Here is a 26882-nt window from a genome sequence, read left to right on the forward strand (position 1 = left end):
TGCTGGCCGTGCACCAAGGCATGTTTAGCCACAGGGTGATCCTCATTACCAACAAACACTGTCTGCCTGTGTCCATTCATGCGAATGGACAGTTTGTTGCTGGTCATTCCCACATAGAATGCATCACAGTGTAGGCAGGTCAGTTGGTAGATCACGTGGGTGCTTTCACATGTGGCTCTGCCTTTGATCGTGTACACCTTCCGGGTTACAGGACTGGAGTAGGTGGTGGTTGGAGGGTGCATGGGACAGGTTTTACACCGGGGGCGGTTACAAGGGTAGGAGCCAGAGGGTAGGGAAGGTGGTTTGGGGTTTCATAGGGATGAACTAAGAGGTTACGAAGGTTAGGTGGATGGCGGAAAGACACTCTTGGTGGAGTGGGGAGGATTTCATGAAGGATGGATCTCATTTCAGGGCAGGATTTGAGGAAGTCGTATCCCTGCTGGAGAGCCACATTCAGAATCTGATCCAGTCCCGGAAAGTATCCTGTCACAAGTGGGGCACTTTTGTGGTTCTTCTGTGGGAGGTTCTGGGTTTGAGAGGATGAGGAAGTGGCTCTGGTTATTTGCTTCTGTACCAGGTCGGGAGGGTAGTTGCGGGATGCGAAAGCTGTTGTCAGGTTGTTGGTGTAATGCTTCAGGGATTCCAGACTGGAGCAGATTCGTTTGCCACGAAGACCTAGACTGTAGGGAAGGGACCGTTTGATGTGGAATGGGTGGCAGCTGTCGTAATGGAGGTACTGTTGCTTGTTGGTGGGTTTGATGTGGACGGCCGTGTGAAGCTGGCCATTGGACAGGTGGAGGTCAACATCAAGGAAAGTGGCATGAGATTTGGAGTAGGACCAGGTGAATCTGATGGAACCAAAGGAGTTGAGGTTGGAGATGAAATTCTGGAGTTCTTCTTCACTGTGAGTCCAGATCATGAAGATGTCATCAATAAATCTGTACCAAACTTTGGGTTGGCAGGCTTGGGTAACCAAGAAGGCTTCCTCTAAGCGACCCATGAATAGGTTGGCGTATGAGGGGCCATCCTGGTACCCATGGCTGTTCCCTTTAATTGTTTGTATGTCTGGCCTTCAAAAGTGAAGAAGTTGTGGGTCAGGATGAAGCTGGCTAAGGTAATGAGGAAAGAGGTTTTAGGTAGGGTGGCAGGTGATCGGCGTGAAAGGAAGTGCTCCATCGCAGCGAGGCCCTATTAAAGCTATTAAAGCTATTAAACAACCTTTTCGTCTAGTTCTGATAACTTTCGCTTTATTTCCATTTCCGTTCTTCCCACATCACTGATAATTTTTAGCCGCTTCCCATAGGTTTTAACGTCATTATTTCTTTGCCAGACTATTGTTAGCCTCATTTTCATAATCTGCCACCACAAAACCACTCTTTTTAACACATTTACATGCCGTTTTTTCGAAATTTTCCCGAATCTCTCCATCCTTTAACGAGTTTTGGCGACAACACAACCACCTAACCTATGTGCACATCGTTCTCTACCAACCCAAGTTCACCACAGGATCAACATAGCCCAACTTTAACCAACACTTTTTCGCCTTTTTTCCACAACAGATCTCCAGTTACTTTCTCCAGTTATTTTCATTTTCATCTCTTACACTTTCCACCTTCTAATACCATGGCACCCTCACAACACCCCCACAACGACCCCATTAAGTTTTATTTACATTCCCTCCGCAAACATGCCTTCACCCTAGCCAGATTACGCTCGCATATTTTATTTTCTGAGGCTTGTCTGACATTTGGCATTACCCCCAAAGGCATCACACTTAAAGTTCCCATCTCTGGCTGCAACCCTTCTTTCCATCAGTCCCTATACCAGTTCCAAACTGAACAATCCATTGCCCTCACCCACCTAATCCTTCACCTACACATCAACTCAGCCAATGAACACACCCGTCAAATCCTATCCTTAATAAAAGTCCTCAATCTTTCCTCTCCCACTTCCACACCGGCTGTTCAGAGCATCCTCCTACAGGCCAACCGCAAATTAGAACAACATGCCACCCTTCACCTCAAAAAACTATCCAATCTCCTGGTTTCCCACCTCCGGAAAGGCAACTCACTCACCCTTCACAACCTTTCCAGCAAACCTCAACCTCCTCTCATTGCACACAAACCCAGTCTCTCCCATCTACTCAACCTCCCACTTCCAGCTCCACTCCCTCCAAAACCTCAAAATTCCAATCAACACAATCTGGAACCACAACACCCTAATTCGGTAGTTAACCTTTCCTCCAAACCTCTCTCCCAATCCGAAACCTCTGTCCTATCAAAAGGCCTCACCTTCAGCCCCACTCCCAGATTCAACCAAACAGCCCTCGTCAAAGATTTACTGTCCTACACTCGTACTCTCTGCTGGAAGTATCACTTTGCCACGAAGAAAAATGATCCTAATCCTACTCCTAATGATCCAACTCCCCAAGACACTATCCAAATTGAACCCTGCCTGGAACAGTTCCGTCCTCCGTCGCAGCGGGACCCACCTCCTCTTCCTCAAAATCACCCTCTCCAAACCTTCCAGGAATTTCTGACTTCCAACCTTGCCTCTCAATCCTTCTTAAAAAACCTTAATCCTACTCCCAACATCACCACTGCTGAAGCCCAGGCTATCCGTGATCTGAAGGCTGACCGGTCCATCGTCATCCTTCCGGCGGACAAGGGTTCCACGACCGTGGTACTTGATCGACAGGAGTATGTGGCTGAGGGACTGCGTCAGCTTTCAGACAACACCACATACAAAGTTTGCCAAGGTAATCCCATTCCTGATGTCCAGGCAGAGCTTCAAGGAATCCTCAGAACCTTAGGCCCCCTACAAAACCTTTCACCTGACTCCATCAACCTCCTGACCCCACAGACACCCCGCACCCCTACCTTCTACCTTCTTCCTAAAATTCACAAACCCAATCATCCCGGCCGCCCCATTGTAGCTGGTTACCAAGCCCCCACTGAACGTATCTCCGCCTACGTAGATCAACACCTTCAACCCATTACATGCAGTCTCCCATCCTTCATCAAAGACACCAACCACTTCCTCGAACGCCTGGAATCCTTACCCAATCCGTTACCCCCGGAAACCATCCTTGTAACCATTGATGCCACTTCCTTGTACACAAATATCCCGCACGTCCAGGGCCTCGCTGCGATGGAGCACTTCCTTTCACGCCGATCACCTGCCACCCTACCTAAAACCTCTTTCCTCATTACCTTAGCCAGCTTCATCCTGACCCACAACTTCTTCACTTTTGAAGGCCAGACATACCAACAATTAAAGGGAACAGCCATGGGTACCAGGATGGCCCCCTCATACGCCAACCTATTCATGGGTCGCTTAGAGGAAGCCTTCTTGGTTACCCAAGCCTGCCAACCCAAAGTTTGGTACAGATTTATTGATGACATCTTCATGATCTGGACTCACAGTGAAGAAGAACTCCAGAATTTCATCTCCAACCTCAACTCCTTTGGTTCCATCAGATTCACCTGGTCCTACTCCAAATCCCATGCCACTTTCCTTGATGTTGACCTCCACCTGTCCAATGGCCAGCTTCACACGGCCGTCCACATCAAACCCACCAACAAGCAACAGTACCTCCATTACGACAGCTGCCACCCATTCCACATCAAACGGTCCCTTCCCTACAGTCTAGGTCTTCGTGGCAAACGAATCTGCTCCAGTCTGGAATCCCTGAAGCATTACACCAACAACCTGACAACAGCTTTCGCATCCTGCAACTACCCTCCCGACCTGGTACAGAAGCAAATAACCAGAGCCACTTCCTCATCCTCTCAAACCCAGAACCTCCCACAGAAGAACCACAAAAGTGCCCCACTTGTGACAGGATACTTTCCGGGACTGGATCAGATTCTGAATGTGGCTCTCCAGCAGGGATACGACTTCCTCAAATCCTGCCCTGAAATGAGATCCATCCTTCATGAAATCCTCCCCACTCCACCAAGAGTGTCTTTCCGCCATCCACCTAACCTTCGTAACCTCTTAGTTCATCCCTATGAAATCCCCAAACCACCTTCCCTACCCTCTGGCTCCTACCCTTGTAACCGCCCCCGGTGTAAAACCTGTCCCATGCACCCTCCAACCACCACCTACTCCAGTCCTGTAACCCGGAAGGTGTACACGATCAAAGGCAGAGCCACGTGTGAAAGCACCCACGTGATCTACCAACTGACCTGCCTACACTGTGATGCATTCTATGTGGGAATGACCAGCAACAAACTGTCCATTCGCATGAATGGACACAGGCAGACAGTGTTTGTTGGTAATGAGGATCACCCTGTGGCTAAACATGCCTTGGTGCACGGCCAGCACATCTTGGCGCTGTGTTACACCGTCCGGGTTATCTGGATACTTCCCACCAACGCCAACCTATCCGAACTCCGGAGATGGGAACTTGCTCTTCAATATATCCTCTCTTCCCGTTATCCACCAGGCCTCAATCTCCGCTAATTTCAAGTTGCCGCCACTCATACCTCACCTGTCATTCAACAACATCTTTGCCTCTGCACTTCTGCCTCGACTGACATCTCTGCCCAAACTCTTTGTCTTTAAATATGTCTGCTTGTGTCTGTATATGTGTGGATGGATATGTGTGTGTGTGAAAGTGTATACCCGTCCTTTTTTCCCCCTAAGGTAAGTCTTTCCGCTCCCGGGATTGGAATGACTCCTTACCCTCTCCCTTAAAACCCACATCCTTTCGTCTTTCCCTCTCCTTCCCTCTTTCCTGATGAGGCAACAGTTTGTTGCGAAAGCTTGAATTTTGTGTGTATGTTTGTGTTTGTTTGTGTGTCTATCGACGTGCCAGCGCTTTTGTTTGGTAAGTCACATCATATTTGTTGTTAGATATAGATTATTCATATGATTTTGAAACACATCCCTGTTGGTTTTTGAACACATTTTAAGTTGATTTATGAATGAATCATAAGTTGATTTTTGAATGTGTGCATAGTGCACGTGATGTCTCTATCAGGAGAATCCTCGTCACATCTAGAAATAAACATTTTGCAGACAAAAGGGGACTGGGCTATACGAGCTGAGCGGAGTAAAGCCGAACGGATGAATGCCAATCGCTGTCTGATTATGTGGTTGATTGGCTTTGCGAATGATCAGCATTGTTATAATTACTAGCGAAATCCATAGATTCAGACTACCAGAATAGAAATAAATGACTAACAGGAATAACAGGTGAGAAGATTACGTATTATCTTCTTGGTGTATCCAAGAAAATGAAATTTTGACAGAAAATTTTTGGCCAGATTGCTACACTAGTAAGGACCAGTTGAACAGTCCCTGGCTAGCAGCCACTTTTGAGTTCTATTCTGGAAGTAATACGGAAAACATGTTGTACGAACATGTAACAACGCCTAACCGGAAAATAATCGCGGGGCAACTAAACCTGTGATTCAGTGGAGTTAATTGGTGAACAAATTTTGACAGTGGCAGGAATAGCTACAGAATTGGTGATGACAAGATTGTTTGTTAGAACGACGAAGGAGAAGAAACAGGGATGTCACACAAATTATTGAAGAATTAGACGATTCCAAATTTATATAAAAATTTTGTAATACTATTTTTCGATCTCGTGCTTGAGAAACTGGTGCGTATGAATGAAATGAGAAACTATTTCCTAACATAAAGCTTTTTGCTTGTAGTAGGCCTAATAGGCATTTGATATTGGTACTTCATGAATTATATTCTGTCGTGTTATAAAAATGACCATTTGTGCCAAAACAGTCTCGTTTATTTGATGTGTGTTACAAAATTGCTGCAGTATTAGAAAGGCCTATTTTATTTTATCTAGCAGACAGTGACAAAATAGACGTAATCAGATCGAGAAATCACACCAGTCTTGGGTATTATTTGTATTAACAGCTTTTTCAGTATTAGATAATGACATTTCAGTTTTTCATGTAGCAAAATGTTTGATGAACTTTGATGAGGTAATAGATTCTTTTGCAGAAAGGAAAGCACGCCATGTAAAGCTATAGCAAGGTTAGAGAGAAAAAATGCTAGAAGCTAAGGATTGAAGAAATGTGTACTTTCTTGCTTGTCTCTTGTCTTTATTGGTTTTATGTATCCTATATTTAATTTTATGTCACACAAAACAGCAAGTTATTAACTAATAGGCTATAAATAGTGCAAATTTTCTGAAAAGTTTTTGTTCTCCTGATTATAAATAATCCCATCCGCTATTAACTGCGCATTTTTTAAGGGGGGGGGGGGGGGGGCAGGCTGTCAAACCGGCCGAAGAATGCTGTGTGAAGAGGCATGGCACTGCACTTTGGCACATTTAAGACCAAGTAACATGTCTTAAATTTCCTCGAACACATATATTTTACGTTTCAGACTTTTCAGAAAGGTGTGCACTACAAGATGAACATATTTTTGAAAGTTCGATTTTTTTTTTAGTATTGAACCGGTTAGCAAATATCATAGATCTGGGGCTGATGTGCAGAGTTATGGTGGGTAGTCTCCACATGACCCGTGTTTACATTTAGTGATTTTGCTGGTTCCCCTTCGTTTACTCTCATGTCAAATGAAAACAAAATGGATATATGTGGCCAGGACCTATCAAGTGAATTAAAATACATTCACATAATTACGGAAGGCTAAAATATGTTATTAGTTTCAGATTTTATTTTATTTCCACCTTTCTGACCGTCAAGCATTAATTGCCTTGCAGAACAATGAAGTTATTTTAGTCTGTTTGCTAAAGAAATTTGACTTTTATTAAGCTTTTCCACAGAGGCAGTCAATGTATTTGAAACAAAATGTTTACTTCCACAGTACTGGCTGGTTTCAGCTGTTCACTGCATTTCAGGTGCATGTTTTCATCTTCTAGCATGTATGGCATTATGCCATATTAAAGAACCAAACATGATATAATACAGTACTGGTGCTCCAAGAAAATTTATATCCCAAAAACCACACTGAAAAGCTTAATATCAGGTTGAGGTCTACTTCATTGGGAATCTGGACATTCACGAAATTCCAATGCTCTTTGTTATCGTCTGATGTCTTGTTTCTTTTATGACATGATGTATGATCTTTCAATGTTTTACATGTATGTACATACAGGCTCCCTATGTCATGGTAGCTGCGCAAGTGCGGTGTCACCTGTTATCTGGGCTTTCTGGCAGCTGCTGAAACGAACCTATTTCTGACAGGGCATGGGAAAATATTGCGAATGGTGGTTTGAAAAGCTTTCCTTTGAAAGTAAATATCCTTTTACGTAATTTGAACTACGTGCGAGAATGTACCATGAATTTCTTAAATGACAGAGTGTTTGCCTCTCAAAATCAACTTTTGGATGATGAGCCATTTAGAAGAATTTCGAACCCTGAAGATCAGACATTTCTGTCATTATTAAAAATTTTACTGGCACATTTGTGTGATATATCTCAAAGTGTAACACACACAAAAAAGATCAAAGTTATGTGCGAAAGCTTAGCTTTATTAACCTTGGAGACCAATATCATATGTGAAAACTTTGCTTTTCTTGTAGCAACACTATGTATATTAATTTAAACTATTAACTTTCCCAGTTTGTGTGTTCGTGTTATTTAACAGTGATGTTGCTTTTGGGTGGTCCAATGCTCTGAATATCTGCTGTCATAGGCTGGCGAGATCATGTGACATGAGCTATGACGATTACAAAAGTGCATCGCAATCTCGATTTCAGTGATTCGGAAAGTAACATGCGGTGTTTGGTGGAATTCCAATGTATACTTTCATAATTCAAAAATACCCAGTGTAATGTTGCTGCACATCAAAGATATTTCCAAAAGGTGTTTTTTTTCCCCCTGAGTTTCGTTTTCTAAAGTGCCGGGAAATTCTACGCCCATGTATAAAACTATAACCGTTCAAAGGATTGATAAGTTTTGCAGTTACGAGGAAAAATATACTGTCACTTAACATGGAAAAAGTTGTGTTTTCACTCGGGAGAAAGCGTATTTGTAACTGCGAAATCCGAGAAAAATCCGGGATTTTTTTTTCCTTGTCCGTGTACACCCTGTATTTGCATGGGTAAATCTAATGAAAATTTGGTTTTATATGTAGTTCATATTACACTTCGATCATAATGATAATGATTTGTAAACAAACTTTCTGGTAGTATACATTGTCCTGATGTTTTTTTGAAAGTGATCATTGAACAGTATTTGATTTTCAACCCTGTGAACGAAAGCAGTTGTCTTATTTTGTACTTGGAAACCTAATTACTTTATTTAACTAAAGTGAAACCCCGCTTTTACACTTTTCAAGGGACTTAAAAGTTTAAAACACGGGAAAATGTAAAATGTGGGAAATAATATTTTAAGCTGTAAAAATTTAATATAGGATACCCCCTTGCACTGTATGTAGGATATATGTACATAACAGGCATCAAAAGACTTGTCAGGAACTTCTTTATTATCTAATGAAGGTTTATTATCTAATAATTGAAGTAACTGGAACTGATAACTGTCTGGGAAGTACGAACATTTGACTCAATTTCATATGTCATAATCAATGTTTTTGAAAGCCTGCAACTGTCATTCATTATTTATATAATGAAATACTGAACTAGTTATGAATTTTTTCATGCTCAGCATGATGCGCTTTGAGAATTTTTTCTCGTTGTCAAGTGCTAATATGTAAATAAGTATTTTGTATGGTGTTTGGATATGTGTTATTCTGCATCTCTTGCACTGTAGTCATCTTTTTGAGGTTATCAGGTACTGTGCCTCATCAGTTATGTAGAATCCCCCCCCCCCCCCCCCCCCCACACACACACACACAATCACTCACATCGTTTGTTTGTGTAACATCACAAAAAATACATGTGTAAATATTGCACTTGACAATGAACATAAATTCTCAAAACACGTTTTGCTCAGCACGAATAAAATTTGTAACCAGCGCTGTGTTTAAACTAAAAACATTTGAGCAACACAAAGTGAATGACGGTGTCAGCTAGCGCTCCAAGTGGCCATATGCTAAATAGTGTTCAACAAAGGCGTCACGGTGATCACAACAATAATGAAACTGTGTTTGCACAATAGAGACAGTTTGGAAGTGGTTGTGATTGGTCATGATATCTTCATTCGAATGAACCTAGTTACTCCCATCAACCACAACGGCACGTAGAGCTTGGCAACGGCAGGAGATACAGCATGAATTGTTCCAACGTTTACATGTTTACTGGTTCAAATCTACTGAGTAGAATTCCCTGGTGTCAAGAAACTTAACCACGTAATGTTTGTAAACACTACTGGATGGCCAGCATCGTACCAGCGTCAGTTTTTCTCCACAAACATTTTTTCATAATGCGTAAATCGCAGGAAAATTACAAATCAAGTGCAGATTAACATTGTGGGCATAGAAAATTTGACGGGACCAATAAAAAATGCCTTAAACGGCCGGAAAATGTTAATTCCAGGAGCGTAAAAGTGGGATTATACTACATTTTGGCTACTGTTGCTGTTGGTGTATACTATTTTAAGCTTTTGAATTAGAGATGGCTGCTCAGTACCATACGGCACCCTCTTTTGTCAAGATGAGCATGGAGGTGCATCATGACATGTACTTCACTGGACGTTGAAAGAGATGGGAAGTCATTGTGATCTATCAGCACTCAACCATTATCCCCAGCTTATAGAGGTTGATTAGAAGTAGTTCATATATATGCAACATCAGCCCAACATGCTCAGTAGGACTCAGTTAAGATGACCTTGGAGAATGAGACCAGGAATGAGGATAAGGATAAAATAAAGCTGCAGGTTAGTTGGAACACCATGATGCTTTATGTGGTGTGGTTCTATTATAGGTGGTATGTCTTTGCTTTCCTCTGACCTCTGAACTGGCTTACCCAGTCAGCAATAGGGGGGTCTACAGTTTAACATGGCCCCCAAACCATGTGGCTACATGGCTTTTTTCACAGGTATTTGAATTCCGTCGTGAGAACCTGCAAGGCATTTCAGTTCTCTTTGCTTCAAAAGATGAAATGGTACAAGTCAGACATTATTTTTCTTAGCACTTTACAAATGCAAAAACAATTCATGGAATACAATCTATGCATCACATTGTACCGCACCAATATCACCCGCCAAGATTGAAGCAAAAAAGCGGAGCTGTGATACAGATTTTAGTATCATGCATGATTTCTCAGCTGCACTTCCGACACTAATGCCAGAATGCACTATGCAGCCCAACTACTGTGTTGCATGTCGATATGACTCATCTTGGTATTTGGGAAGGTTTATGCATTCTCATCGACCATCCTCTTTCTTCTGTTGGCCTGATAATGATGTTTGTGATGTTTCTTTATCTCATATTCTGTGTGAAGTTGATATCACCACAGCAACAGGTCGTACTTATTCTCTGAGCAAAGAGTCCTCAAAGTTGGTGGAAGAAAAGTGCTTCTCATACAAAAAAATATTATCTAAGCATCAATGCGTCTCGTCACATGTGTAGTTCCTAATCAACTTGAATGCAGATTGCAGCACCAGCATTTTGTGCACTGTTGACAATATTGGCTTTTGACAAAATGCTTAAATATTATTAAAAAAATGCTATTTATTTTTACATTGAGTTAATTGGTAAGAAAGTGTCCATATGTCATGTAATGTACAGGCTGCCCTATATTTTATAATGTGTAATTTTGATTCATATATCGCAATATTTGTTCAATTTGGATATTGTTATGTGTACTTATGTTGTTAATGTCTTTTGGTTAGTAGTACCATTTTTTGCTTGAAAACTGCAGCCAATTTTCAAATTTGTACAGTTTGCTTTGAAGTAACGCATTGCATCAAACTTTCAGCAATTGCTACCAACAGAATGTATATAAAGCAATAAAAATTGGCGGAAGTTCATGATATTAGATTCAAAAGCAGTACACAAAATCTCGGTTCACAACTAGATAATGGGTGTCATGGCCTGGATGACTTGATATGGAATGACCCCTAGTTGTAATGTTGCAAAGAGATATGAAATGGAATGTACTTGTAAGGATTTTAGAGGGAAGGTGAGTGGTCAACTTTTGTTTTTTGGGAGAATGTAGGAAAGTGTGATTTATCTGAACAGGAGACCACAAATAGGACACTAGTGAGACCCATTCTTGAGTACAGCTTGAATGTTTGGTTCCGCACCAGGTTGGATAGACAGAAGATGTTGAAGCAATTCAGAGGCAGACAGCTAGATTTGTTACTGGTAGGTGCGAACAACATGCAAGTATTGTGAAGATGCTTCGAGAGCTCAAAAGGGAAACGCTAGAGGGAAGGTGACGTTCTATACAAGGAAAACTGTTGAGTAAATAGAGCTGGCATTTGAAGCTGACTGCAGATGTATTCTACTGCTGCCGACATACAAATCATGTAAGGACCACGAAGATCGAGCTAAGAGAAATTAGGCCTCAAACGGACATACAGACAGTCATTTGTCCCTCACTCTATTTGCAACGAGAACTGGAAAGGAAAAGACTAGTAGTGGTACAACATATACTCCGCCATGCACCATATAGTGTCTTCCAGCATATTTATGTAGATGCAGATAATATTGCCAGTCCCAGTCTAAGGGATGAAAATTTTACAAAAACTAGCCTTGCCATAAAGAAACACACCAGAAAGAACACACAAATAAATCACACCGTTTACTGGAATTACCAAGAAAGGGTACTAAGAATTGCATTATGCTAATTACTTTTATCTGTAAAAAAAAAAAAAAAAAAAAGGAAGGAAAAAAAAAAGAAAGATTCATTTTCCTTGGCAGAAAGATGTTTTATGCAAGACACTGGATGAAATGGGATTTATCTGGAGTAGATCTGCAAGAAAGATTCTGGTAGAGAGAACTGATGCAATTTACTGGTGATGCAAATACTTCATACAAGTAAGCACATAAAAAAGCAAAAGAGAAAGTCGTCGTATAGTCGTGAAACTTGGATGGACAACAACATTTCTTTTAGAAAATGTTGGCTAGGTCTTGGTGTTGATAGCATCATGAACAATCTTAGAGTACAGTAGTGAATATTGGAGCCAATACTGGGGTTATTTGTTAGTCTACATCAATGTTATTTTCATCAAAATATATGTCATTATATATTATACACTTATGCCAGGGCTTTTTCCAGTTTACCTCTGGATCTCCTGTCTTTGGAGTAGCGTTTAACCCTCTCAGCAGTGCATTTTTAATCTCATGAATGCTTATAAATGACAGCCTTTTAACATCATCATTTATTTTGGGGAACATAAAATTACAGGGACTAACTAGGATGCTAGGACATCATTAAAGAATTGTTTTGGACAAAAAATTCACAGACAAGCAACAAAGTGTGAGCAGGTGTATTATTATGGTACAGAAACCATTAATTGTTCCACCACAAATCTGGACTTTTTTTGCGTTGCTTCCGGCAAACGGTGCTTAACTTGTAAACAGAACTCCTTATTGATGAATTTGCTTGTGGTAAGAACTCATGGTGCACTGTACCGTTAAAATTGAACACTTTCAGCATAAGCTTCACATTTGACCACACTTGGCAAAGTTTTATCGATCTTGGCAACCCAGAATACTTCACTGGTATGAATGAGACTTAATTTCAACATTATGTCCATCAGCTCATGTTTTGTCTCCTATTACATTCTGTGTCAGTAGTCCCATAGCATTGTTGACTGCATGTAGAGACTCCTGAGCAAAATGCATTCAGCACTGTTTTTGTTCAAAATTCAAGAAGTTTGGAACAAATTAACTCAAAACATCCAAAATAATTTCAGGTATGTTCCATTTGATATGCCAACGTAACCGATGGCTCCTTTTACTTTGATTTCGTGACCTTTCATTGTCATTCTCTTCATCGGTAGATGCTAGGATGTCATGGCCAGTGTCTTCAGCTTCTTTGATAAGCTTATACTAGTTGTAAACCCACATTTTAATGATAGTAGACTTACCAGAAGCAATGTTTAACATCTGTACAAATTTGATGCACTATTGCACTCCTATACCAAAATTTAATACAAATGCTCTGATCCTGTATTATACAAAATAAATACAGTAATCACTGATATTACCAAAACACCAGTAACCTTTTTGACATCTGAAAACAGACAAAATATCTGATATGGCAGACAAGCTTACCAACACAATGAGAAAAAAGTTGTGCAAATTGCACTAATACAACTGGTGAAATTACAAATTCACAATTAGTTTTGGACCGTGCTCATGTAGAAAGAATTGTTGCATATTAATGCATCCTGTCAAAGAAAACGTCTACCTCTTAGCAGAAAAACAACATAAGAATGAGCCTTAAATTCTGTAGTATAGTAGCACAGTGTTGTGTTCAAAACCTATCGAATATACCAGTCCTCTTACGAGAAGGTAGTAGACAGCCATTCATTCAAATGAACAAGCATCCTGTTCTGTATTTGTAACAGGTGTATGAACCCTGTTTCTACATTAATGTAGCTTACTCTGTAATGTTTCAGAAGAGGGCAATCATCTTCTGTATTCCAGTAGTGTTAACTCGTTAGCCCATTCATCTAAAAATAGACCCTGTCCGAGGGTATCTTCATACTCCATCAACACTGTTTTAACGCATAGCTGGTTAGGCAGAGTGGAGGCTCACATGCTTATGGGTTTACCAACAGACTATAATACAGCAGCAGTTGTCAGTGAAAGTACGATGATATGGGGCATGAAATGAAATTTGTGTATGGACTTAGCATTTCTGAGTTGGGCGGTTGCAGCATTTTATCTTGGCTGGAGATTTATCAGTAAGTGTAAAAGTAACTTCAGGCTTGTCCCAGGGATGTGCACTGGGACCTTTGTTATTTTTGTTGTATATTAATCACCCATTAGACAATGGCCAAAACATCAGCAAAAATATTCAGTCAGATCTTGATAAGATAGAAAAAAATATGTAAAGATTGGTAACTTGTTTTATTGTTTAATTGTGCATTTTAAAAAGTGGCATTCTATGACTACAATATCAGTGATCCAAAATTGGAATGAGTCAGCTCTTGCAAGTACTGGAATGTTACACTTTGTAAGGCTATAAAATTTATCACATTGGTAAGTCGCTCATAAAGCAGGTAGCAGACTTCGATAAATTGGTAGGATACTGGGAAAATGCATTCAGTCTACAAACGAGATTGTTTATAAAACACTCATGTCACACATTTTTCGATATTGCTCAAGTGTGGGGGACCCAGCCCAACGAGGACATAAAGGGATACTGAATGTATACAAAGAAGAGCAGGACGTATAGTACTTCATTAGACCATTGGAGTCTATCTTGAAGATTCTGTAAACTCTGAACTGGCAGATGCTTGAAGATGAACACAATCTATCCCATGAAGGCCTACTTGAGATGTTTCAAAAACCAGCCTCCTCCGAATATGCTACAACATGCAACAACCATTGGAGTCCATCTTGAAGATTCTGTAAACTCTGAACTGGCAGATGCTTGAAGATGAACACAATCTATCCCATGAAGGCCTACTTGAGATGTTTCAAAAACCAGCCTCCTCCGAATATGCTACAACTTCTTATCTCCCATAGAGGCTGCAAAACAAGATAATACTAATTACAGCATGTGCAGAGAATTTTAAGTAACCACTCTTCCTGTGCTCCGTACACATGTGGAATGGGAAGAAGCCTAATAAGTGGATAGTGGGAAGTATCCTCTGTCATGGATTTCAGAGTGGTTTGCAGAACATAGATATAGATTATCCTTTTATCCGTCAAAACGTTATTGTGCATATATCAATTCACTAGTGAGGTACTACAAACATGTTATGAAAACGATAGATTGCTATTCACCATGTAGTGGAGATGAGACCTACGCCCGCACACGCCCATGCATATGCACGTGCGAGCATGCCCCCCCCCCCTCCCCCCACGCACGCACACACACACACACACACACACACACACACACACACGACCATGGTTTCTGGCTGCTTAGGCCAGAGTCTGTTGTTGTATTTGTTCCTGTCACATCTGGTAACAGCAGTAACTTTTATAATCTTCTTCAGTTAGTTCTATCATTCTTTATACAGGGTGTTACAAAAAGGTACGGCCAAACTTTCAGGAAACATTCCTCACACCCAAATAAAGAAAAGATGTTATGTGGACATGTGTCCAGAAATGCTTAATTTCCATGTTAGAGCTCATTTTAATTTCGTCCACCTACGCTCAACGGAGCACGTTATCATGATTTCATACGGGATACTCTACCGGTGCTGCTAGAACATATGCCTTTACAATTACGACACAACATATGGTTCATGTGCGATGGAGCTCCTGCACATTTCAGTCGAAGTGTTCATACACTTCTCAACAACAGATTCGGTGACCGATGGATTGGTAGAGGCGGACCAATTCAATGACCTCCATGCTCTCCTGAGCTCAACCCTCTTGACTTTCATTAATGGGGGCATTTGAAAGCTCTTGTCTACGCAACCCCGGTACCAAATGTAGAGACTCTTCGTGCTCGTATTGTGGACGGCTGTGATACAATATGCCATTCTCCAGGGCTCCATCAGCGCATCAGGGATTCCATGCGATGGAGGGTGGATGCATGTATCCTCGCTAACAGAGGACATTTTGAACATTTCCTGTAACAAAGTGTTTGAAGTCACGCTGGTACGTTCTGTTGCTGTGTGTTTCCATTCCATGATTAATGTGATTTGAAGAGAAGTAATAAAATGAGCTCTAACATGGAAAGTAAGCATTTCCGGACACATGTCCACATAACATTTTTTCTTTCTTTGTGTGTGAGGAATGTTTCCTGAAAGTTTGGCCGTACCTTTTTGTAACACCCTGTATATGTATGTTTGCATGTAAAAGTGTTTTCTCAGGACCCATTTGATCCAGAGCTGAATACCTTTTCAAGTTCTTTTACAGAACACCAGTAAAAAATTCACACCTTTTCCGTAATAGTGAGAAACGTGTTTGAATACATGTGTAATTTTGCTCTCTGTTGTGTCTGCTCTTCTTCCAGGAAGATCTTCCAAAAAATCATTAATTTCTCCACAAAAGATAAGTTGCTCATTGTGGTTTACAACAATGGTACATTGTTTTGCATATGTATATAGCCACAAGGAGGAGGACAGCACACTTAACTTTTTTTTTGGCAACATAAACTTTTTTGTTTTATATCAACATTACAGTTTATCTTCACCGTTATTTGCCATCTGCTTCATTGTTCATTTGGCTTGAGATAAATGATACAGTTTTTATTTGAAGTTATTTGCTACCTGCTCATTCCTTCATCTTGTGTGTAATATACACATATTACATAAAATTGCTTCAGTCAAGCTGCAAGCACCACTTGCATATTTATGTGACCTTTTTTACGAGAGAGAGAGAGAGAGAGAGAGAGAGAGAGGGGGGGGGGGGGACAGGGAGAGGGAGAGAGAGAATCCTGTGCTCTTGTTTTGTGATGTCACCATTTATTTTATGCTGGTATGTGGAACCTTAGCCTTTGATGCTGTGTCTGCCAGCTATTCCCTTAAAATGTGTAAATTTAAAGTAATGTACTTAAGAAGAGAATTCTCTTAATTTGAGTTCAGTATCACATATAAAACACTTGGCAGTGACATTAATTAAACTCCTTTGTTTCACCAATTAAAGCATTGTATGGAATAATGAATGGAAGTTGTAGCTTGGGAAGCATATGCTAGATTGCAGTTATGCAAAAGGTCTTGGGGCGATATGTAGCTTCTGTTAAGAATCGGTAGCTTACGTGACGCTTGCACAGTTAGATCGTAGTTATTGCTTTTGCTGTGAATTCTCAATCGATGTACTTCTCTCACACAGTAGGTATAATGATAACATCAGAGGCCAGTTCGTACTGTACACAAAAGGATACAAAGTCATTATGCATCAGGATTGCTGGTAAACCAAACAAAAGATGGTAACATGTATTACAGGTATCAGTTGTTTCTGCCTCACACCATGTATTGTGTTGGTTAATAGCCATTCACATGTTGTGAGCATAAGTGATTGCTTTATAATTTCTGTATTGTGTACACGTTATTTGCATGTAGCTATGAAAGTTATTTTATCTCCTCATAAGTTTATTTATTTATTTATTTATTTTTTTTTGTTACACAGTGCAATATTGTAACGGAACTTTCATGTTTTCTGACAGGTGCTGAGTGGGTATTATTGTCTTTCGGGCAGTTGTGTAACTGTGGTGCTTCAACGACAACAGCAGCAATCTCAGCGACAATTACGCACAAAGGGACGACGTGGAGAACAGTTGTATGATCCTGGAGAACAGACTTTCCACTTGGTTAGTTTTGCAATAAATATGTGTATGAGGGCAAGGTGAAATGTTCTTGACTAGGCAGTAAAAAACTTTTATTATTTAGGTTGAACAGTCACTTACCTTTTACAGTACAGGGCAAGGCATTCAAACGGGAAGATTTAAAAAAATTCATACAGACTGAGAATTAAAAAAATATATATATTATTTTTGAAGTGGCTCCAGTGTACATGGGTGGAAATACACTGGTGTCCAAAATTAAAGCATCAAACCGAAATTTTGCAAGGTTGTGTTTATTTTGTGACAAAACATTGTAAACAGGTGATAGCAAAGTAGAAACAATGTAAAGAATATGGATCATAAACAACTGCAACATTCATAACAGTAGAGGAAAATGTTCTTCATTTTTTCCAACTTAACAGATTTGCACCCGACAACTGGTTAATGTGCTCACAGTGGGGTGTGACCACCTCTGGCGGCAATAAAGGCCTGACTATGACAGAGCATGCTGTGAATAATGTCATCAGTGTCATGTTGAGGTAGTAACACCCATTCTTCCCATGGAGCTGCTCGCAAGTCTTGGAGAGTGGTTGGTGGATCCTGAAGTGATGCAACCTGTCTCCCTAGTGCAGCCCAGACGCGCTCTGTGGGATTCAAATCAGGAGAGTGGGCAGGCCATGCCATGCATCCATGCAGTATCTTCTGTTTCCAAGAAAACATCAGCCACTCGTGCTCTATTAGGTCGAGCATTATCGTCCATCATTTTGAAGTCTGGGCGCATAGCACCTCGCGACAACTGTACATGAGGGCCAAAGACCTCGTCACGATAACTGATAGTAGTTAAACCTTTCCGATTCCTCAATATCAGTCTCTTTCCACAATGTTTGGGTCTTGAAATCATGTTCCACATTCCCTTCAGATGTGAATCCGTCAAGAACAACTTTCCAGACAGGCACACCTATAGTAGGTCACCACCAATAAAGACCACTCTGTCAAAGCCTTCTCTACACTTTTTGTCTCGATACAACATGTCCAGTAGATGCTGCAAGGTCAGATGCCAGTTGCTGCCCAGTACTAGGGCAGTACCACATGCCCTTACAGCCAAATAACAGTCCTCCCTCGTTCTAGTGTCACACGTGGTTGGCCCTGCCCTGGTCTTCATGATACAGTTTCAGTCTCTATAAACTGGTGCCGCATGCGAGAAACAACAGAACGATTCATGTTAAGTGGGTCATGTGAGTTTGTGACTGCCCTGCTTCCATTCTTCCTTTGACCTTCCACTGCAGAGAGTCTGGTAGGCGTCATCTCTGTGCCATACTGCACTTTCTGTGACTGTGTACATAGCAATTGTAGATGTGGGCTATCCGGCAAACACTACTCTGTTCGATAGGTGCACTGACATCATCGTTGGCGTAGTTTTTCGTTGACCAAAATGCCATCTTCCGTGAAGAACACGATCGTACGGACATATGTTGACAATTTCTATGGTTATATCATGAAGTAGACATAGGACAGGGAAATAGTAGTTTGTTGCTTTAATTTTGGACATCAGTATAGCTTACTTTGAAAGTTTTAAATATGGTATCACTTGGATGACATACTTGGTTCCCCCACACATGGTCGGAGTTCGAGGGTAAAACCACTAACAGAATTGCCAGTGGAATGTTGTTTATTTCTTGGAAAATGCTTCCCTTCAAATAATCACTATTTCTGTGATGGTTTTCCTGGAAAACTTTGGAGTTGAGATAACCCAAAAGCAAAACTTTTGAAGGCAATAAATTTGCTGAATGGGGAGGCTTTGGAATATCATCATTTCTGCTCATGAGATGACCGGGAAATGTGAGTCCAAGCAAATCCATTGACAGAGCAGCAATGTGATGGATCAAACTTCTTAAAGCTTCATGAACATGCTCAGTATTGTCCTGAGTCCAGAATGTTTACACTACCACCTCTTTTCTTTATAGTGCTACCAGTGACTTCAAAGTTTCTCATCTAAAGTTTGGTAGCACTGGAATGTCATAGGAGCCTATCAGGGTAAATTAAACTCTCAACAGAAAGCACATTTTTGTAATATGCTTCACACCCTGTGGCTCCTACAACTTCCATCTGCCTACACACCCAAAGGCAAAGTCCCCCAGTCCTGTAACCCTTCACCATGGTAGTCAGCCAGTCATAAAATCTTGTTTGATGACTACCTCTCTCTGTAGTTTTCGTGTTACTTAATGAACTTTCTCCTATCTTTTTTTCTGCATGAATTCTATTAATGAAATGTGATTTTGGAAGATCTGTTAAGGCTCAAAATTTCTTTGTAAATGGTATCAGTTGGAAGTTAGAAGGTGCCAGACCCTGATGGATAGAATGGCTATTGCAATAAATCATACTTCAGATCCCTGTTTTGTTACCTTCACTGGTGTTAGAAGCTGCATTTACATGAAGATAGATGATTGCATTTTTATTATATCTGGGTATAAAAAAATGTCATATTCCTTTCTCCTAAGCTGCCTGTGGTGTCAGCTATGTCACACACTTTTATTCGCAGATCATTCAATACCACACTATGCAGATTCTTTTGGTGCTTTCATTTATGGTTGCAATTTTTGTGTTCTACTTCGATCACCTCTGAGATAAGTACTGCCTTCAGGTTACCTTCCATTCAGAAAGTGGGTGCACTCAGTGACTGTTGTGTGGCTTATAACTTATAGAGTGCAGCAATCAGTCATCCTTTTTTAGATTTTATTACGCAAATCCATGTTTCGGCTAGTGGCTAGCCATTCTCAATGCACTTATTTTCTATTATCGATGCATGTAAGTCCCTGTTGTTCGGGCATCAGTCACATTTCTATGAATACTCAACTTTCCTTCTCTAATATTGTTACATTCCATCCTAGATTTTCCATTGTTTAATACACAAGTATTCAAAGAATGTGAATAATGCCTGAACAACAGGGACTTACATGTGTCGAGAATAGAAAATAGTGCATTGAGAATGGCTAGCCTCTAGCCAAAAGCTGGATTTGCGTAATAATAATAATAATAATAATAATAAAAGACTGATTGCTGCACTCTATAATTTATAAGTACTGCCTTGTTTGAATTCAGCCACCCATTTCTTAACTGTTGAAACTGAAGGGTGAGATTCTTTATAAACCTGTATCAACTGTGAATGACTTTCCACTGATCAAAACCAAGAATTGTATGATGGTGTCGTACCCCAGCTTATCAATTGAAATGGAATGAAACATGATTAGTCAACAAAATTGCTGAAATAAAATGATTGTGCAGATTGTGTTCATGATTAACTTATGTGGTTGTGCCAAAATTTCACTGGTATTATCAATGCTATGACTGTGACCGACTGAAAAACCTTTTGTCTTGCTTTCATAACTTAGGTTTGCTTAGCAGTTTCTCCACATTCCATTATGACTAAGGCAGCTACTTTTAAAATTTTGGTGTAATATTGGAGTCCATTTCAAAGTTAGTGTCTTCAGACTATTTTCATTAATCTTTGGATGACATGTGACACCAAACACATCTTCACATGTTATGGATTATATCAGTACTGATTTTTCTATTTGATTCTAGAAATACCTTAAATAAAAAATAATGAACAGAAACTTGTAGGGGATAAAAAATTGGAGAAGGATTAAAATGAAAACTGTGAGTGTGTGAACAGTTTTTGGAATAGTAAGATAATATGCAATGAATAGTCTCTTTGCAATAACAAAAATAAATCAAAAATTGTAAAATGAAGTGGTAGGAACAGTTTTAAGAATAGTGAGGTATTTATTCAGTGAATGGGCTATGTGTGCTGATAAAAGTAGTTATACAGAAAACAACTGCCACCCATGCTCAGGATCTGCCAATAATGGGGTACCAACAGTTCCGACATGATTTTTGGCTCACTTTTGTTTATATGTTCATGTTATGTGTACATGCTACTCTCTTCTGACCAAACTGTCATAATTTTCATTTCCTTGAAAATGAGTTATAAATCTCAAAAATAGTTTTCTCCAATGACCATCATCATACTGATGCTTAGATGAAAAACACATGCGTTGCATGAATGAAAAACCTAACATATAACTTATCCTTTACAAAATTAACATTTTCTCCCTACATAAGCCTCTCAAAATACTGAGTGGAATTTGGGTTAAGGCAATTGAACTGTTGCCTAACCAAATTATCATAAAAGGATGGTAATGGATATTCTAGATGGAATATAAATGATGGAAGTAGTAAACGTACAATATACCATATATCTGAGGTGTTCAGTTGTTGATAGTCACATAAAAAAGACTAAGAACATCACTGAGCTTTCAGTTGAATCCTTCTTCAAAATTAACAAAGTACTCATATGTGCACGTGTACAGCCCCAGCTACATGAAGAGTTATTATCTTTACTTGTTCCATTATTCAGAGTATCATAAATATTATACGTGAGAGATTTCCCTTTGGAGTTTTATAGAGTGAGTAAGGGCAAGAACAACTTGGTTATAGGAAAAGGAATAATGAAGAAAGTGAGGCATGAATAATTCATAATATAGTAAGAAAAAAGAGAAACTAAAGAAAATTCAGAACCATGATGGGTAATCAAGATGTTAAATAAGAATTTCACAATTAGGAATGATGAGAGATTTAGGGGCATGTGAAACAGGATGAAAGAGGGGAGGGCTTGAAGTAGGAATTGGGTATTAATGGCAGTGTGTTTCTCAGAAGGAACCCAGTTCACATCTGGTCCTGTTGAAGATTTAGATTTTAGAACATGGATATTAAACCCGCAGGCCTCTTGAGGCCAACAGTAAGTAACAGTGCGATCCAAGAATTGAACTTCTATCAAAGTTATGATAAAATGAATGTTTTCAATCTGTCCCCCTCTCCGCCCTTCCCCCTGCCCCTCTGCCCTCACACTCCCCCTTCCCCACCCTTCTCCCTCCCTTTGTCCCTCCCTCCCCCTCCCCCCACTCCCCTCTCTCCCCCCTCCCTCCAGTCCCCTCTCTCACCCTCCTTTTTCTCAGCATGGTAGTGTTAAGTAGATTATGTGTGTATTTATCATGAATCTTTCGCCCAGCACAAAGTCCCAAGCAACAGGAAAAAAGTGCAAGTGACTCCAGTATAAGGTAAAAGAATGGACCCGTGAAATTACAGACCAATATCCCTAACTTATGTTCACTGCAGAATGCTTGAACATATTCTCAGCTTGAATATAATTAACTTTCTTGAGATTAAGAAGCTTATGTCCACAATTCAACGTGGTTTTAGAAAGCTTTGCTCGTGCAAAACTCAGCTTCCCCTTTTCTCACATGATCTACTGAGAATTATGGATGGATGGCAACAGACAGATTCCATATTTCTAGGTCTCCGGAAAGCGTTTGACACTGTGCCCCATTGCAGGTTGTTAACAAAAGTATGAGCATGTGGAATAAGTTTGCAGATATGTGAGTGGCTCAAAGACTTCTTAAATAATAGAACACAGTATGCTGTCCTCAATGGTGAGTGTTCATAAGAGAAAAGGGTATCGTCAAGAGTGCCCCAGGGAAGTGTGATTAGATCACTGTTGTTTTCTATATATGTAAATGATTTGGTGGACAGGGTGAGGAGCAATCTGCAGTTATTGCTGATGATGCCGAGGTGTATGGTAAGGTGTTGAAGTTGAGTTACTGTAGGGAGATAAAAGATGACTTAGACAAATGTGTAAAAATGCAAGTTAATGGAGATCAGTTGGAAGAACAAACCTGTAATGTTTGGTTACAATATGCATGACACGGTCTGTCATTTAAATATCTGGGCATAACATTGCAGAGCGATATGAGGTGAAACGAGCATGTGAAAACTGTGCTAAGGAAGGCAAATGGACAACTTCAGTTTATTGGGAGAATTTTAGGAAACAGTGGTTCGCTTGTAAAAGAGATCGCATACAGGACACTGGTTTGATCTATTCTTGAGTACTGCTGGAGTGTTTGGCATCTGTACCAGTTCGGATTGAAGTGAGATAACGAAGCAGTTCAGAGTCCAGCAGCTAGATTTGTTACCGGTGGTTTCAAATAGTGCATAAGTGTTACAGAGATACTTCAGGAACTCAAATCGGAATCCCTGAAGGGAAGGCGTAGTTGTTTTCGAGAAACACTATTGAGAAAATTTGAAATGTGAACGAATGATTCTACTGCTGCCAACATACAACAGATGTAAGGACCACAAATATTAGATTGAGAAATTATGGCTCATATTGAGACATACAGATAGTCATTTTTTTTCCTCACTCTATTTGCGAGTGGAACAGGGGGGAAATGACAAGTAGTGGCGCAGGGTACCCTCCACCATGCATCATACAGCAGCTTATGCAGTATCCACATAGATGTAGATGTGTGGCCCAAAAATACTCGTCGTCTTCCAGTGTAGACCAAGTAAGCCAGAAGGTTGGACGCCACTGATTTAGATGATACTTAGAGATGCTTTCATGACTGTACAGGCAAGAGAATCTTGCAATTTATTACTACCACAACCACATAACATGCAACAATATTGTTCTCTGGCATGATTTGCTATTAACAATTTTCTAATTAGGATTACCAAGCTTGTTATAATGAATGATCTAACCAGTTCACTTTTTGCTACTTGTTATTTTTTTCTCATATAATGTGATATTAACACTGTTTTCCTTTCTCTGTGATAGAAATTGCAGATAAAGAACTACAAAGAGAAGGTTCACGTGCAGCTTGTGTGGGAATGCTATTCCATATTCACGAGGTTTCGTAATGGCAATGAAACAACTACTTCGTTCAGTGTGCAAGGAAGCCGTTATCCACCATTCTGGTTTTCACGTGTCAAAAGCTATACTGCTACATCAGAGAGCCTCTTACAGTAATCGGTCTGATTAACAATTCTTCACAGGACACATTTAGTTGCCACCTTATTTGCTTCAGTACAATGGAAAATAATAATAATGTAACAGTTTGTTCTGAAATTTCAGAAGCTTTAAGAACTAATACAGTCTTGTAACAGAGAAATTACACTGCCATAATTATAAAATGTTGCACAGTACAGGTATCATATTATTTTCTTGTTTAAAATATGCTATACGTTATTGAATGTTTTAATTCTTTTTCCCACATTATTCGTGTGTTTTTCTTGATACAAAATTGTTACCTTCTTCTCATTATGGATATTATCTTTATATCTTTACATGCTGTAGTACTCATGTACTACAACACATTCTGTCATTTCCAGAGAAATCATAACTTGTGAATTTTTACTTTGTAGTTGCTTTATTTCTTTTTTACGTTTTGTGGTGTGGTGGTGGAAACTTGACCAATGACAACGGTAACATTCTGTATTTTTTATTAGTATTTTATGATATTTTTACATAATTGTCATTTGTTTTCAAGTGATTCTGTTGACTGCAAATTATAAGTCCAAAGTTGCCTCGTAATTTACTGTCGCTCTTCTTAGAAACCTGTGCAGTACAGATGTTATTATTGTTTTTATTTGTTTCCTGCCCTCACTTCTGAACTTTTTGGTGAAGTGACCATGAGGCTTTGAAAATCTTGTGTTACAATGACTGGTTTACTGACCTGTTGTAATTGTGCTGTAATAAAATGATGTGATTGTACATAGAAAATGGGTTTAAGCTGAGGAGGTAGCTTTAGGAAACAAGTGCTGTGTTGTATGAAATATGCTTGATACTCCTGTTGCCTCAATTTTAATTTGACGCAGCTAGAATACTAAGAATATTTTATACAAGAAAGATATGAGAAACTTCGTTCTCAAAGTACAATGTTAGTGTCATGAAAGCGTATTTCATATTAAACGAACACATTATTTTATAGACAGGGAGTAAATTGAAACCTGCACAACACAAAGGCCTGACGCTAAAAAAGTTTTATTAGGTCAGTAAATGTTTCTTGCAATGCAGACTACATATTAATGGCCTAACGTGATATGTTTATTATAATGTTACTGATAATTGTAAAGCATAGCTCTCAAGCAAAGTTTACAGCAAATCATTAAACTTTTCTTGGTTGGGGGAATGTGAATTTTGTGAACAAACTGTTGGCTGTGTTAATAAGATATATTGTATGCAAATATGAAATTAAAATACAGTAAGTGATGTCATAGACTTTATGTGGCTTTTAGAGTTAATACAGTTATGACACTTCCTGGTAGTGATAATTATAGATATAATAAATGTCTTGTCAGCTTTTGTAAATGTAAAACTTATATTTTTGAGTTGTGAGGGTCTCTCTCTCTCTCTCTCTCTCTCTCTCTCTCTCTCTCTGCGTGCCAGTTTAAAGGACATTTGGACCACAATGCAACATTTTGTATTGTTGTGGCGGCAGAAATGTGTGTAAAGATTATTATTATTTTTCCAAGTGAAACTGTCATAACTATTATGTGAGCAGAGCTGTACCTTTAAGATATCACTGTACATAGATAATACATGTAAATTTGTAAATACAGATGACTGAACAAGAGGCCAACTATGTATATATTTTGGAAGAGTTTAATTTTTGAATTTAAAACAATAAATTGTCATTGGCTTGAGGGTATAGGTTTTCATTTTCTCTGTCGATACCATAAAAGCCAATTTCATGGAAGTTGGAAGAGAGCTTAATGTTCTCACTACAGAGGAATCAAAACACAAAAGGTAAACATTATTGTAAAGTGTACTCATATGTGAGTAACTCCAATTACAGTAAAAAACATGTTTGTGGCAGAAAATGTATCAAATAATTTGCTGTATGAAGCAGTTTTGTAAGTGTATTGAATGTACGACATATGCATTTGAGTAACTAGTGTGTTCATAGATAGAGCAAGTGTTGTATTTTATTGTGGCTGGAGAGAGACTTGTCTTCACTGTAACTTGGTGCTAATTTGCAAATTAAATTACATTTTAAAAAGTTAATTTTAGTTTTACATTTTATTGCAAATTCTCATGTTTGCACAGTAATGTACATACAATTGTTCCAGTTGTGCAACGGTCACAATTAACCAATTTGTGGTAACAGTTACATTCAGCTCCATTGTGAACAAAGGAATGGGGAAACAATGCCATTTATTTATTTATTTATTTGTTGCAAGCACTGATTACATGAAATGTCTAAATTACTAAAGCCAAATATCAAAAATTTCCATACATTAAATTATGTATCGTAGAACAGTTTGTATTCCAGTGATTAGACAAGTTCAGTCAGAGGTTGTGATGTGTATGTAAACACAAGAGTCACTTTATTTCAGAAGTGGTGTTCTGACTATGATTGATAATTGTGATGTACCAAATATTGTGTGGACAAAGTTGTGTAGCTCTTCACACAGTGGTTTACACTGTCATGTTCTACATTAATGTCCCACACTTGCACACGTGAATGTACATGCACATGAAATGTGTAAGGTATATGCTTTGCTGCAGCAAGGTCATTACTGTGGTTTCCTTTTCCTTTACTTTTTTTTGAAAATGTTAGGCCAGTAATTAATTTTGTGTGTGTTTTATGCAGCCTCCAACGGTATGAATAGTATCCTTTTGGATATTGTTTCCTAAACACCAAGATGAAACAGTAGTAGGTTGGTTCTTATTTTTTGGTTTTAAATGAGTTTCTGTTTTTAAGAGCAAGTTTTTTTATTCATTTAT

The 26882-nt window shown here is 39.4% G+C and overlaps 1 protein-coding gene across 1 annotated transcript in view; it reads left to right on the plus strand.

Moving 5' to 3' along the window:
* LOC126196150 (F-box only protein 9) overlaps window positions 1-26159 on the plus strand; it is a 112239-nt gene extending 86080 nt beyond the window's left edge. The window contains exons 9-10 of the mRNA XM_049934545.1: window positions 17144-17287; window positions 23931-26159. Of these exons, the coding sequence (XP_049790502.1) occupies window positions 17144-17287; window positions 23931-24122 (336 nt within the window). The 3' untranslated portion in view covers window positions 24123-26159. The remainder of the gene's footprint in view (window positions 1-17143; window positions 17288-23930) is intronic.
* The last annotated feature ends 723 nt before the right edge of the window (window positions 26160-26882 follow it).

Source organism: Schistocerca nitens, chromosome 1 (genome assembly GCF_023898315.1).
Source record: "Schistocerca nitens isolate TAMUIC-IGC-003100 chromosome 1, iqSchNite1.1, whole genome shotgun sequence".
Taxonomy (NCBI): domain Eukaryota; kingdom Metazoa; phylum Arthropoda; class Insecta; order Orthoptera; family Acrididae; genus Schistocerca; species Schistocerca nitens.